This window comes from Petromyzon marinus, chromosome 2 (assembly GCF_048934315.1).
Source record: "Petromyzon marinus isolate PM22_M1 ecotype Great Lakes invasive population chromosome 2, UKy_Petmar_22M1.pri1.0, whole genome shotgun sequence".
Lineage (NCBI taxonomy): Eukaryota > Metazoa > Chordata > Hyperoartia > Petromyzontiformes > Petromyzontidae > Petromyzon > Petromyzon marinus.
Genome location: NC_133668.1, coordinates 6125556 through 6140177, shown reverse-complemented (window position 1 = coordinate 6140177; position 14622 = coordinate 6125556). Strand labels below are relative to the sequence as shown.

The 14622-nt window shown below is 48.3% G+C and overlaps 1 protein-coding gene across 7 annotated transcripts in view; it reads right to left on the bottom strand.

Annotated features, from left to right (window-relative positions):
• Positions 1-1677: 1677 nt before the first annotated feature.
• LOC116948934 (polypeptide N-acetylgalactosaminyltransferase 3-like) overlaps positions 1678-14622 on the bottom strand; it is a 31282-nt gene continuing 18337 nt past the window's right edge. For all 7 annotated transcript variants that reach the window (XM_032966233.2, XM_032966286.2, XM_032966250.2 and 4 more), the window contains 7 exons: positions 13004-13238; positions 11036-11153; positions 9215-9415; positions 7062-7193; positions 6465-6566; positions 3763-3915; positions 1678-2669 (listed from right to left, as the gene is read on the bottom strand). In XM_032966233.2, coding sequence (XP_032822124.1) covers positions 2556-2669; positions 3763-3915; positions 6465-6566; positions 7062-7193; positions 9215-9415; positions 11036-11153; positions 13004-13238 — 1055 coding nt within the window. In that variant the 3' untranslated portion in view covers positions 1678-2555. The remainder of the gene's footprint in view (positions 2670-3762; positions 3916-6464; positions 6567-7061; positions 7194-9214; positions 9416-11035; positions 11154-13003; positions 13239-14622) is intronic.

Sequence of the window (14622 nt, the reverse complement as noted above, 5' to 3'; positions counted from 1 at the left end):
TGAACCTACTGAATTATAACAGTCATCTGCCACGGCCGAGGTGTTGGTCCTACCGTGTTTCAGGTCTGCTTTGTGTTCACGAATGCGGTCCGAGACATGGCGTTTGGTTTCTCCAATGTAACTACTACCACAGAGGCAACTTAGTTTGTAGACACCAGGGTACTGTATGTCCAGAATCACATCTTTTACAGACGGAACCAGATCACGGATTTTATGTAATGTGTTGAAACGGACCTGGATCTTGTGTTTATTCAAGATTTTGGAGATCTTTTTTGTGATCCCCGCAATGTAGGGTAAAGTGATGGTTTTGAAAGGCTCCTCAAGAGGGCCCTTCTTCATGGTTTGAGTGATAGCTTTGCGGATTGTATAGTCGGAGTAACCATTAGCCTTAAGAGCTTGGTGTACGTGCTTGAGTTCACTGCCTATGTGTTCCTGGTCGGATATGCATTGGGCTCTATGGTACAGAGTCTTGATGAGATAATTCTTCTGTGATGGATGGTGGTGGGAATCCGGTTTCAGATAAGCATCCGTATGGGTAGCTTTGCTGTAGACAGAGTGGCTCATTGAACCATCAGGTCTCTTTTTTATTAGGACATCCAAAAAAGGTAGCTTGCCATCTTTTTCGACTTCCATGGTAAATCTGATGGCTGGGTGTATGGAATTGATGTGGTCGAAGAATTGGTCTAGAGCAGGCCGGCCATGTGGCCAGATGACAAAAGTGTCATCCACGTACCTCTTCCATAAGGTTGGACGCAGAGTGGCAGTCTGGATGGCGTCAGTCTCAAATTTCTCCATGAAAATGTTAGCTATAACCGGTGATAGGGGGGAGCCCATTGGGGTGCCCTCAGTTTGTTTGTAGAAAGTTCCATTCCAAGTGAAGTATGTATTGGTTAAATAGTGTCTCACCAGGGGGGGTACCTCAGTGTTTAGTCCTTGATGAACCAAGTCTTCAATGATTGCGATGGTGTCAGGTACAGGAACCTTGGTGAATAAGGAAACTACATCAAACCCCCCCCTGGTGAGACACTGTTTAATCAATACATACTTCTATTATCTGCGCAATGCGCAATCTACCAGTTATGTGTTACTTACTTATTGGATATTTACTTTTGGTACTTATTTACTGTTTTAAGTTCACTCGTTTACAGTTTGTTTTCTTTGTGCACGTTATGTTTTTAATGTTAACAATTAATAGTGGAATGTATTACAAATGTAAACTTTGTATTAATATGATGGAATTAAGCTGCGGTAACGACGTTAAAGATATGAATGTATGCTGGGTATATGGAGGTGCGGGCTATCTGAAATTTGTTTTACACAAAACGCAATTTTTGAGGGGTATATGCGTCTGCGGGTTATATGCCGTTCATAAAAGTTGAAGGCAGTATAGTACTATAGTAATAGAGCAAGTGCAGAATCACTGAGCCGGAATTGATAGCTTGAAAGCATTTATCGCGGGGCCGTTGAAACTGTGGGGCCCGTAGCATGTGTTCCTTTTACTACTAGGATAATACGGCACTGATAATAATGACAGTGAATGATCGGAAATAATACAATATGAATGGCCCATGAGGCCTGAAGTTATTCATTCATTCATTCAGTTATCCATTCAGTTCACTTGAGTCACACTGCAAAAAAGATCCACATTCATGACAACAGCAAACTCGCACGCAAACCGAGGGATATCAATCTGTCTTTATTGCTGTGCAACATTTTTGTTCGATTACAATTCGTATTTACACAATGTAACACATTGGCGTTATCATTTTTAAAAATATATATATACTTCTCTAAGGAATTTAGCTTCGACTCTATCATGTAAACCATGCTGGATTTTCATTGTGTAACGTGTGAAGAGACGGCCTACATTCAAGTAGAAACAAAAGGGGTAAAAGAAACTGGTCCTGTGATTTTTGAAGAAGCTCACACCCCGTGCCGTGGGGCACGATCAATGCATAATATTGAAGACGTCAGATTCTAGCATTTATAAAAGCAAATTTCATCGACGACCGCCTACGCGCTATGCTATAACCATGCTACACTATCTCTGAATTCGTGTGTCAGTTGTTAAAACAGTCCTAGTGCGGAAAGCACTATTCCGACGCTTCGTTTTCACGAAAGTTGCAGCACGCGATTGGATGTTGGACTCGCATCAGTAAGCAGTGGTGGATTCTTCCCTCCTCACGACTTGACAGTGGGGCCATAGAGTGGCCTCTACCAGCTGATGAATTCATCTATTATGGCGAATTTAGTTTAATTGTGGATGTGGCGTGCCCGGTGCGGAAGCGAACGGCCCGGTTTAAATCCTTTATTAGGGTCTGAGATCTGCAAGGATTCCGGTACGAGGATTAATATCGAGTCTCATGTCCCATTTCAGATTATCGAGCGAGAGGGGCATGGGCCCTGGTGCAATTGCTACTGCCTGTCACACTCGATAGCCACAACAAGCGCTCTGTCCGCACGCACGGCTTGCACAACACCAGCACGCTTCCTCTGAAGGCCCCGGGTAGATGGAAGGATGCGAGGTTTTGTAGAGGCGGCCTTTGTTTTTCCCACTACTGCAAGACCCACCGCTGAAGGGCGTCATGGGGGTTGCAGGGCACCAGCGACGGGTGCTCTCCACGCGCTGTCAGGCACAGGTCCGTCAGCGGGTTGTAGATGAGTTTGTTCTGCACAAAACAAACAACGACAGAGCAACGCGAAGTCGAAAGTAACGTTCACGGGGAATGATAAAGTGGTAACGATGTTAGTGCTTGGATGGGTGACCGCCATGAAACAGGTTGTTATAGGCTGTGGAGATGCGTGGTAGTAGAACAGAGGGCAGTGCAGCAATATTCAGTGTTGCACTGCACTTCTTTGCTATGCGCCTCACCTTCACCAACCTAGCCAAAACCAGTGTGATAAAGTATGGTCAAAGTGACACCCCCACGACCCGCAGGGTGTGGGGGGAGGCCCTCAACAAGCAGTCGGTTGACAAAATATCCGTACGCGTACATTGCCATCACGGTTACACAACTGTGAAGAAGACTCGCAATATGGAAATTCTATTCGTGTTCCACTTTGGCCTCTCGCTTTGCGGGCATGTTGCGATGTGTGTGTGCGCTTGCAATACGTGCACCGAATCACGCGTATCAGAACCAATTACGATCAAATTTAGCATGTGGTCATACGTAAGCTCATTTCTTTAGAACAGCTTTTTGTGTTTAGTTTTATGTCCCCCCCCACCCCGCACATCGAATTAGCACGGTTGACTATGTACGGTTGTGAAAGGTATTCAACATAAGACGATAAAATTCTCACGACGTTTCGGCCACAACACAAGCGGCCTTCTTCAGGTGAAAGAACAGAACTGTCGGGACGACAGTGCTTCAATGCATTGAATTTTGTCTTATTTTTATTTTATTATTTTATTTTCATTCTACGTGACTTTACCGAAAGAACCAAAGAAGATGATTCCCTGCAGTCACGAAAGCTTTAAATCGAAAGTATTCAACATACATACATAGTCATAAAGCCATAGTTTTACTGTGGTGATGATGATGGTTTTAATAATAATAATAATAGCCACCACAGTATTTATTTGTTTACTCAAAAAAGCCGAACAAAATCTCTCGACTCTTTCGGGATGGGGCAGCTATGCCGTATTCCTCGGATCGCCCCGGTGGGTTTGCCACATAGCGTTGGCAGCGAGTGAGCGTGCGACGCCGTAGTGAGCGTGCAGGCTACATGGGGGATGAAGGCCGACGCGGTGTGCCGCGGTACCTGCCGCAGCTGCCACAGCTGCTCGCCCGGTGTGGAGCTGTTGTGGCCGCGGTATCGGCACTCCTCCAGGCACACGGCCTCCAGCGTGGCGTGCACGCACAGCTCCTTCTGCACGCTGTGCCGCAGCTCTCGCTGCCACGTGTACTCGAAGTACTGCGGGGTGGCACGCACGCGCACGCAAAGACAAAGATCCCACATGTAGACGCACAGAGCGTCGTCGGGAGGAAAGTTCTGACAACGAGCGCCTATGGGGGCCGGCACGGTGCGCCGTAGTGGAGTGGTGTGGCCGACACAACACACCTGGCCACCTCTGTCTCTCTAGTTTACACACCACGGCGGGTACTCATTTGAGGCTGCGCCAGGCGAGGAGAAGTCCAGAGCCCATGTGTGTGTGTGTTCATCACTGGCGTTGACTACGATACGGTGATTGAACTCAGCTCGCCCAGGTTTGTAGCACAATGTGCGAACCAATACATTACTGTTCCCCAAACGCACGCACACATGCACACACAAATTCAAGAGAAATATCCCCTGCGTAGCCTTAACAGACTTCATTGGCAAGTGCTTTTAGTGAGCAGGTATGAAGGCTGGTACGGTGCACGAGGGGGGGGGGCGGGGGGGGGGTGGCCAGCACCACGCCCGACCGCTTTTATCTCCCTAGTGCTAATGCTTACACATAGCACCAGGCACTCAATTGAGGCCGAGTCAACTGAGGATAGTCCCAGGACCAGCACAGAGTAATCGTCACCGGTGTTGGCCTTGAACGGGAATCAAACTCCAGTTGCTGGGTTCGTATCGCAGCTCGCTAACCGCTGCGAACCCCGCTCACCACGCACAAACGCACACAGAGGCACACGACATCACGACGGGTGGCAGCGGAGGGAACATTGTGCCCTGGACTCGCTGCAGGGTGTCACTGCAAGGTGAGACCTGTGTCTTGCCGGTGGGGCATTGATTAAATCTCACTCCTGCTGACCACGATATGCATATATACTTCCATTTCACGAGTGTCTATTCTCGTTGGGTTTTACATGACTAAGTATCCGTGCAGCTGCACCTTTCAGCTAATTAAGTAATCAATTAATCTACTTTTATTATTATTGCACCAACGAATTGAAAAAAAGTATACATTTGCATATAATTTGCAAAAACAAATGAACAATATCTACACGCGATCCTCAGAAGTATGTATGTACATTGAACTTCTTTCGCACCATACGTAACCAAGCATGCTAATCGGAGGTGCTGGGGAATGACAACAAACTAAATACAGAACGCTGTTCTGAAGAAATTAGTTTTTTTATCATCAAGTTGATTTTAAAAAGTTCACAGTTCCAATGGCTTCTTAATATCAGAAAGAAGAGCGTTCCAGGCGGCCACAGAAGCACATCTTTAAAAGCGCGCAATGCGGTGACCGTCTTTGTTCGACGGTTAGCCCGCCGCCGCCGCCGCTGCTGCGAGGATGACAGGAGTTCACCTGATGGTTTGTGCCCTCCTTGAGGTTCCCGTGTGCGCTTCCAGAGCACAATTTGTCGTGGCAGCCGAGGGGCGGGGGTGGGAATTGGCGACGTCTTTTTCGCCATTGTAGCCACGTCGCGCCGGCCGTGCACCGCGGCGAGTGCCCCGTGGGTGCCCAACATCGACAATGGCTGCTGACTAATTGTCCCTACTTTCTTTTATTACTGAAAGCATGTTTTATCAATTTAATGTATAAATGAATGATGTCCAGCACTCCCTGGCGGTGTCTCCATTGCAAGCAGTAGAGGCTGACACTTTTACTGCCGTACATTTGTAATGAGAGATGCGCGATCCAGTGGTTGCCAGAGGGTAACTGGGAACAGTCACTATTATGCAATCACCGTCCAATCCTAAGAGGGAACAACATCTTGGCCTAAGGTGACGGGCGAGAGAGACGCTTCGGGAACCATCGGGAAGGTTCCACGTGGGGGCGTGGCTAGAGGGGGAGCCTAGCTCCGCCGGGGTGAATATAAGCAGGGGCGGGGGAGGGACTCGTGGTCGGTGTGGGGAGCCTTGGGTCCGGTCTGTGTCGCTGCCCGTCAATTCCTCTCTGCGCCACCGACCACGTGGCGGGTTCCTCAGTGAGGCTCGTCTCTTCTCTCTGGCGCACCACGAGCCAACGGCGAGACCGCGGGGGGGGAGCGGAGCGAACCTCGCTGGTGGACCAGAGAGAGAGAGACGCTCGTCTGCGGTGTTGTGAAGCTACCAGGAGACCGAGGGAGCGGAGCTGTGCAGTACCACAGTTAATGAAGAAGTACTCTGACAAGAATCGTCGTGGATGTCGTTTTGTTACACATTAGAATATGTGCTTTGTTTTACCGCTTTCCAAATAAGGTTGTGAGCATTCATGAATGACCTCTGTTTATCCATCCACAATAGGAGGGGCACCATAACCATCACAAAGATGATATCACGTGAACCAACCTGCAGTATAATATTTATATGGCCAATAATAGGAAAGAAACTGGCGCTAACTGTCGGCACAGCACGTCTACGTATTTGGGCTGACAACCGATACACGCATTCACTTGACCTCGTGAGCCTTTGCGAATTCAACTTCCGAAGAGTTCCACGAACACCGCGATGGCTTTTTGCATTGTGCTGTGCTAAATTCACACCGGGGGTGTGCGAGCAGAGGGCGGGCGGGCGGGCAGGCAGGCAGGTGGGCGGGCGGGGGAGCTCACCTGGTTTCCGCCCATCCCGTGGCAGGTGTAGAGGATGAGCGGCTTGCCCTGGGAGCTCTCACCGCCAGTGTCCAAGCACTGGCCCCTCCCTCGGTTCAGCAGCTGCACTCGCGCACAGCCACGCGGCACAAAGTTCACGATGAGTTGAGTAATCTGGCAGGCGATTAATTTAAATGGCACGCACGTTACGCCTGCACCACACACATTTTACCAAGCAGCATTTGCATCCATATGTCTGCTGGTTGCTTGTTTGTGAACACAAATGCCGCTTGGATTATATTGGTCTGGGAAGCCAACAGGTCGACGGCTGAATCGTTTCATCTGCACGTGGTGAAAACTTGTTTTATAAACTTAAACTTCATTTCCTTAGAGGTGCTTTTTGTGGTTAGTTTGTTGTTCTTCCCCCACACCTTCGATTAGCACTGTTGGCCACGTACGGTGCGAAAGAAGTTCAACATACATTAATACAATGGAGGGTTATTTATGCATGTCATTAACCCACGACGCCCCACAGCAACGCAGAATGAGTTTGCGTACAATAACAAAATCTTAGTAACTCGTTGCTACGTCACATTTGCTAGCGACGTGTTTACGCACCGCTCCAAACGCCTCCGGGTTGAGGTCGGGGACGAAGGCTTCGGGGTAGACGGAGTTCAGGTACCACGTGAAGTTCTTGCACTGCAGACGCTCGCGCAGGCGCAGTCGCTCCGATATGTCGCCAAACTCCCCCTGCCAGGGAGGGAGGGAGGGAGCCAGGGAGATAGGGGCCAGCGTTGTCGAGGTGGTGTTACCTTCGCGGACGAAATGTCTTGAAAATATTCACCAGAAAGGTTGATTACATTTTTCGTCACCGATGATCGTGAGCGGACAAACATCGTCACGCGAGACGATGGCTACAAACTATCCACCGAAGACAAAAAAAAACAAAGTGTTATTGACTGCGATGTTATTTGAGACGGCAGTGCAGATTTAGATTTGGTTTATTTCAGCAAGAAGGGCCCAATGAGCCGCTTGGTTCAATTTCATGGTCGTCCCGCCAGAGTGCAGACGTTATTACAAGGACAGATCTTAGTTCCCGTCACATTTACATAGGTCGCGATGCAGGCAGCGAGAATCGGTGCACGCTTGACCACGTTCTTTTCCCAATGAAAATTAAGGAAGGGAGAAAATGTTCCATCTAACAAAACGAACACAATCAGCAAGCGGGAACTTTCAGTGCGATCCAAAAAAAGTACTTGGGCTCACTGGCTGACCTGATAACAATGGGGACGGGGGATTGATTGTCCACCTCTCACACCAACACTGAATAAATGAGGGTGGACTAAATGTTTTAGTGCATGTGTCGACTCGACTAAGGGAACTCCACGGGTTGTTATCAACCAGAGTAAAACTATGCCTAAACTCAATTTACACAGGGTTATACGCACTGATGTTATCCATGGCCGAGAGCGAAGCTAAGGTTGCCAGCTTCAGAGCACGGTGCTATGAACCCAGCGACTTAAGTACATATATATACATTTTGATTTAAAGCTTTCGTGACTGCAGGGATTCATATTCTTGGTTCTTTCGGTAAAGTCCCTTCTACGTGACTTTACCGAAAGAACCAAGAATACATATATATACATATATATTCTCCCCACCTTCACCAATCCAAACTGACCAGTGTGGAGAAGTAAGGTCAAATAACACCTGTGATACACATGGCGTTGGGAGGCCCTCATTCAGCAGTGGACTAACAAAACAGCTGTCCATATGTGCATATGTTAAACTTCTTTCGCACCGTACTAAGCAAACAATACTAATCGGAGGTGTGGGGGATGGACAACAAACTAAACACAAAAAGGACTTCTAAAGAAATGCTTTTCCAATCTAGATAATTTAAAGGTGCATAGCTTCAGTGGGTTCCAAATATTGGAAGGAAGATCATTCCAGATGGCCACAGAAGCCCATTTGAAGGCGTGTGATGCAGTGACCGTCTTTGTTTGATGACTAGCCAAAGGCCGCTGCGAGTATGACCAGAGTACGGTGGCAAGTTGTTAACTACCTCGCCTGGTATGCAGGAGGTCATGGGTTCGATCCCAACCCTGACGCCTGTTAGATGTGTAATAAGATCGCCATCTCCTGTCTTATTGTGGGGGAGAGGTACATTACCTTGTACAGTCTATGGTTTATCTATAGTAGACATTACATTACATCTAGGGTAAAGGTGATGGGGCGGATCCACCAGGGAAGCCTCTGGAACGTTCCCGAAGGTTCCAGGAGGGGCGTGGCCAGAGGCGGGGCTTAGGCACCGGAGAGCGAATATAAGTCGGGGGCACAGCAACGTGAGGGGTCGGTGTCTGAAGATCAAGAGGAGCTCCCCGTCACTGCTGCCTCGCCATCTCCACCTGCCACGTGGCGGCCTGACCTCCAGCCGCTCAGCCGCTCCCTGGCGCGCCGCCAGGCAGCGGCGTGTTGGGTGAGCGGAGTGAGCGCCACGTGGCGCGGAGGCAGTGCAGCCACCCGAGCGGGTGGACATCCGCGGAGAGAGAGAGAGAGAACCGAAGCTATACCGAAGATTTATTAATAAACAACTTAAAGTTTGCTTACCGTGTCGGAGCCATCCGTTACAGATGGTTAGCAAATAGTGATGACGACGATGCAGACAATGAAAACACAATGGACCTCGTGCGAATTGCGCTATAGCAAACCGAGTTCATCGTCATGATTGCTATTAATCATCATCACGGAGGGTGCTCGCGCAAGTGTACCTGGCTGGCTATGCGCGCCGCCTCGCGGTTGCGCCGGTAGAAGATGTGCCGGTACTCGTCCATCCACACCTCGGCGGCGCGCACCAGGTTGCGCGTGATGATGGAGGCGCCGGCCGGGAATGAGTGCGGGCTCTTGGTGCGGAACACGTGACCCACCACGGAGCACGGCACGATCTCCAGCTGCCCGCCGCACTGCCACACCTTGGGCAGGCCCGCGCGCACACACAAGCTCAGTGCGAGGTGGCAACGCGAGCGGGCCGGCATGGCTAGGGTTGCCACCCGTCCTGGTGTTTTTTTTTTTCTTTCCCTGGATTGATAGCTGCTGTCCCGGTTTTTGTCAGATGTGTCGTAGTGATAATAATAATAATAACACAGCTCTCAAACACAATGGATGTACGTGACGTTATTCCCTCTTCTGGTATTGTGAGATATTCTCATTCCCATGAAATGTCCTGCTTTTGTTTGTACCTCGGAGGTTGTAAAACGTCAGACACAGTGCCACAAGAAAATAACATTCCTTCCCACTCTGCTATCACACTGTCGTGATGAATGTCTCAGCTGGTGCGTCACTCAAAACTCTGCCTTGGGTTTCGATCATTATTATATAATAAAACTGAATTTGCCTATCAGTCAGTCAGTCACAGCAGTTATATGATTAATTTTCCTCACTACAGGTTATAATGGACCAGAAGAGTGACACAGTAATAATGCTTGTGCCCCAAAGTAGGAGCAGGGTTAAATTCCCAACTCTGTGCAGAGTTTGTTTGTCCTCCCCGTGTTCTGCATGGGGTTCCTCCGCGTTATCCGATTTCCTCCCATAGAGAAAAGAAAAGTGTTATGTAACTGGTATTGACCGAAACAATACTAATAATTTACCTGCAAAATTACTTAGTTGAGATTACAAACAGTAATATTGACCCCTCCTGAAGAAATTATTTGGCGGGGCCTTGCTTAAAAGAGAGTCCTGCAACTCAGTCTTTGCTGGGGAAATAAGCGAAATAGTGATAATAATAATAAAAATACATACAATAATTATAATCAGGTATTCATCACGAGCTAAGCATGATCTACGACAAAGACAAATCCTTGACGCAAACTTTTAACCATGCAAGTTACCAATGCGTTCTTTCGTTGACAAAGCGTACAACAGTGCCTGGATCGTACTTTTGCTCAATCGGGCTCCAGACGCAGTTTTATTTACCAATGCAATTTAGTAGAAAACAATCATCCCGACAGTAGTTTGAGCTGTTCTAGCTTGTTGTATACGGAAGCGGTCTGGTGTCTGCCCAGCACTGGTGCATTATTATTGTTGCCTCATGGTTTATCATTTTAAAAAACACCTGGGATGTGTCACCTGAAACTGGAATGTCCAAGGCGGAAATTGTACTCCCCTAAGCAGAGCCATGAACCGGCAATGTTCGATGCTGCATTTGTCAACATTGGCACGCAGTGCGCGTGAACTGTAGCCTTATTTGTGTCGATGTCTTGTGCACTGGTTTCTGTTTGTTGGTTGCTCCTCATCAATGCAGTAAAGACAGGTTTGAAACACTTTGAAGCCGTCTCCCGGCAGTAGCACAGCAGGGCTGATTCACAGCGGTGATGACAATAATGGAGTGAGTACAGTGAGTGGCCGTGCCAATGGGTAGAATTTTCACGAAGGAAATGTCAGTGCGTTCAGGAGTAATTCAGCAAAAGTACACGTGCAGTGCCAGTTATGTCTCTCATTGTTCAAGTAACTTTGGTGATGGTAAAGAAGAAGAAGTAGAAGAAGAAGAAGCTGAAGCTAAAGCTGAAGAAGAATAAGAGACACAGTGGACTCACCCGGAATGACATTTCAATGTTCTCGCCTCCCCAGATTTCCATCTGATTGTCATAGGTGCCCAGGTATTCAAAATACTCTTTGGAGATTGAAAAGAGACCCCCCGCGAAGGTCGGAGTCCTGGCGACACAGGCACAATTCCGGTGAGCGACAATCACTTTGAGCTGCCCGTGCCATGCTTTTAAACGTTTCCCAAAGTCGCGGTGAAAGCACCGACGCACTAGTCTGTCTGTCTGTCCATAAGTAAACTTTACGGTACAATTGTGTCGCGACCAAATTTCTCCAACCGGCCATTGCATCGCCAACTACCGCAAAAAAACTTTGCGGGATCCTCCATAGAAAGAGTTATGAGACTCCGGGGGTTTCTGGGGGATTTTTTTTTATGATAATAATAAACCCAATTCCAAATCGGCCCAAAAATTCGGAGGGACAAACCACAGTCAGAATGTCGATTCGCAAATATGAAAACGCATTTCACAATGACAGCGGCTGCCATAATACCGGTGAAATACCTGCGAGGAGAAATACACATTGGAAAGAATAAGCCATGCATTCTACAAAATCCATGCGTATGCAGGATTTGCCAAACTTGTTCACAATTAAAAGTGCACACTCGTCGTTTTAAAAAAAAAGCAAAATGTAGCATTAACGCGTGAGAATTATCGAGCCACTGCCCCACGCAGTTTACAGGCTAGGGGGTCAATGAAGTAAATACGTCTTAAAGTACTACATTTATTATCTTGGCACGGGGGGTGGGTGACCTGCCTGACATGTTTTGATTAAATGTGTCTAGTGCCAACTACAATTGACCAATTTCAAGATGACTCACGACCTCCATCCACGGCTGCACAAAATCCATGAAAATGTCAATAACCATGGCCTCCCAGCTCTCTCCACCTTGCACCTACAAGCGGTGACTGGAGGCAATCTGACAATTTCCACTGCTGAGTTCGTAAATCTTAATTACCCAGAGTGCTAACCCGCACAAAACAACAAAAAGGCACGCAATCGCTCGAACAGCTGAGCGGGTTCCATTGTCACTGTTCACCAAAACGCAAGGGCTATTATTCGAATCGAAGTGCCTCCTTACATGATTGTTATTATTACAATCACACCATGTCAGTGATAATTTGGTTGGCACTATGGAGAAGCAAAAATCCACTGCGCGGGCTTGCATATGCTATGCCATTCCGTTCCCATAACCTTTTTACTGTCCGTTTCATTTTGTTCTGACAGCCCGAGAGCGTATCTCCCTTGTACCAAGTCCCTGCTGAAGCTTCCCCGCGGGGGGTGGGGGCTTAGACAACTGCTGGGTGTGGGAGGTCGTGGGAGGGTCCCTGACACTGAGGATTTAATTCTCTCACTGAAATATTCTTTTTCCAGGTCGTTGGTTAACCCAAGGTAGGCGGCGTGTCACGAGCACCCGCAGCCATAGGGAGAGGTACAGTCTTTTCTCCTATAACGCGGTAGTAGTTCCTGAAGAATATTGCATTATAATAAATAATACAGGGTGGAGCACAGTCCGCGATAACACGTGCGATGCATGCGCAGGCTGAACAAAGACTGAGGTGCGTGGGTAGCATCCCAGAACATCCAGCAGCATCCCGCCTTGTGTGATGATGTTACCCCGAGGCAGCCGTACAAATGCTTACTCCTACTCGCGCGACGTAGTTCTGTTCACGCAAACGCGTTATATCCAATTCGCATCCGCATTATATATATTTAACAAAAATCATTCATCGCATTATTTCCAATTAGTGCTATGAAAACACGCGTTACAGGAGAACAGACTGTATACCCGAAGTGGTGTGCTGGCTGCGGAAATATTTTTCATCTCACCGATCTGGACAAAGCCGGTTTAAATAAACTGGGCATTATGGCACAGCCCTACGGTACAGCCCGACACACTCCTGAGCGACGCCCACGCCGCCCCCCCCACCACCCCCCGCCAGCGTTCACGAGGCCCTCACTTGATGGGCTCCGTGGCATCCTTCCGCCGCCGGCGCTCGCTCTCAGGGAGGGCCTCCCAGCCGAACGTGAGCGTCCAGTCGAAGTTGCCGCGGCTGGGCTCGTGGCCGCGCGGGGCCGGGCGCGACACCTCGAACGAGTCCAGGTCGATGGTGACAATCTCGGGGCTGACGACGCGTCGTGGGTCCTCGGCCACACGCGCCAGCAGGGCCTCCAGCCAGCCGGAGAAGCACTCGCCTTGCGCCGACACGGACCGAGGAGAAAACAGGAAGCGCCGAATGGAAACCACAGGGCAAGTGGCGGTGCAAAGCTTTCGAGAACGAAGTCAAAGTATAGCCCCACCCCCCACCGCCCCCCAAGTAGATCAATGGGCCCCGAATTCAATATAAAACATGGGGACACCAAATCTAACTCGGATGCTTATCGTGTGAAAAGAAGCTCATTATTCTAATAATATCACGCACAAAGTGCTTGCCACAAATTAACCACAATACCTTTGCCGATCTTGTCAAGGAGCATAAACCATCACCCGAACTCCGGTCATCCTCGCTTGCGGCTGTTGGCTAACCATCGAACACTGCAAAGCGGTTTCAAGAAGCGCTTTTGCGGCCGTCTGCAATTCTCTTCCTTCCGTTAATAGGAAGCCACAGAGCTATGCACTTTTAGATCTCAAATTGAAAACTCATCCCTTTTTGGAACCGCTTTTTGTGGTTAGTTTGTCGTCCTTCGCCCGCACCTCAGATTAACGCCTTTGGCTACATACGATAGGAAAGACTTTCAACATACAGTACGTACATACATGTCTTAAAAATGCCGTTAGTCTATGAATAAATTATGAACAACCAATACTTACGCACGAGATTTGATGCATGTATCATAATCGTAAGGACCGAAAGTAATCGCTGAAGTGATGCAAAATGGAACGGAGGCTATATTCTAGTAATGACCTCATTACAATCACGGGTGGCTCAAAAACATAACATCATCATATTAGCCGGTTACGTTTCATTATTTCATAAACGGGCCACACCCTGACTCAGTGAAATGAAAACTAGCCAGTGTATTGCTTTGGCTAAAACAAACACGGCTGGGATACATTGATCACATCGGAAGGGAACCATTGGTTCAACTGATTTTCATTTCAGCCAGGCAGTGGCGCATAGCTGCGACCCAATGCTCTGGAGGCCAGTGTTGGCGGATCACGCACATTTGTAAAAAAACTTCCCCCCGATTGCCTGCGTGGTGGCCGGGAGATTACAGCACAGTACGTGCATGCATCTGTGTGGAGCTTTGGGTGTAGTCCTCTCACATGCGTGAGTTTTCTCTGGGCGTTCCCATTAACGAGTTACTTGGCACTCATTAATGGAACCTGGCCAAACATGGCAATGCAGACCGCTCGTGATGGATGGTGTTGCTACTTAGGCTTTTTTTTTAATAAAGGGCATTACTGATGCAATATTTAATGTATGTCATTGCACAAACACTCTGCCTGTTAATTGTATGACTAACCACAATTCCCAGCGCCGTACCAATCAACCCCCCCCACCACCCCATCCTCTGACAATTTCATGAATCCTCACAATTCACCGTCGCACTTCGATGCACAAATGGGTTATTTTTG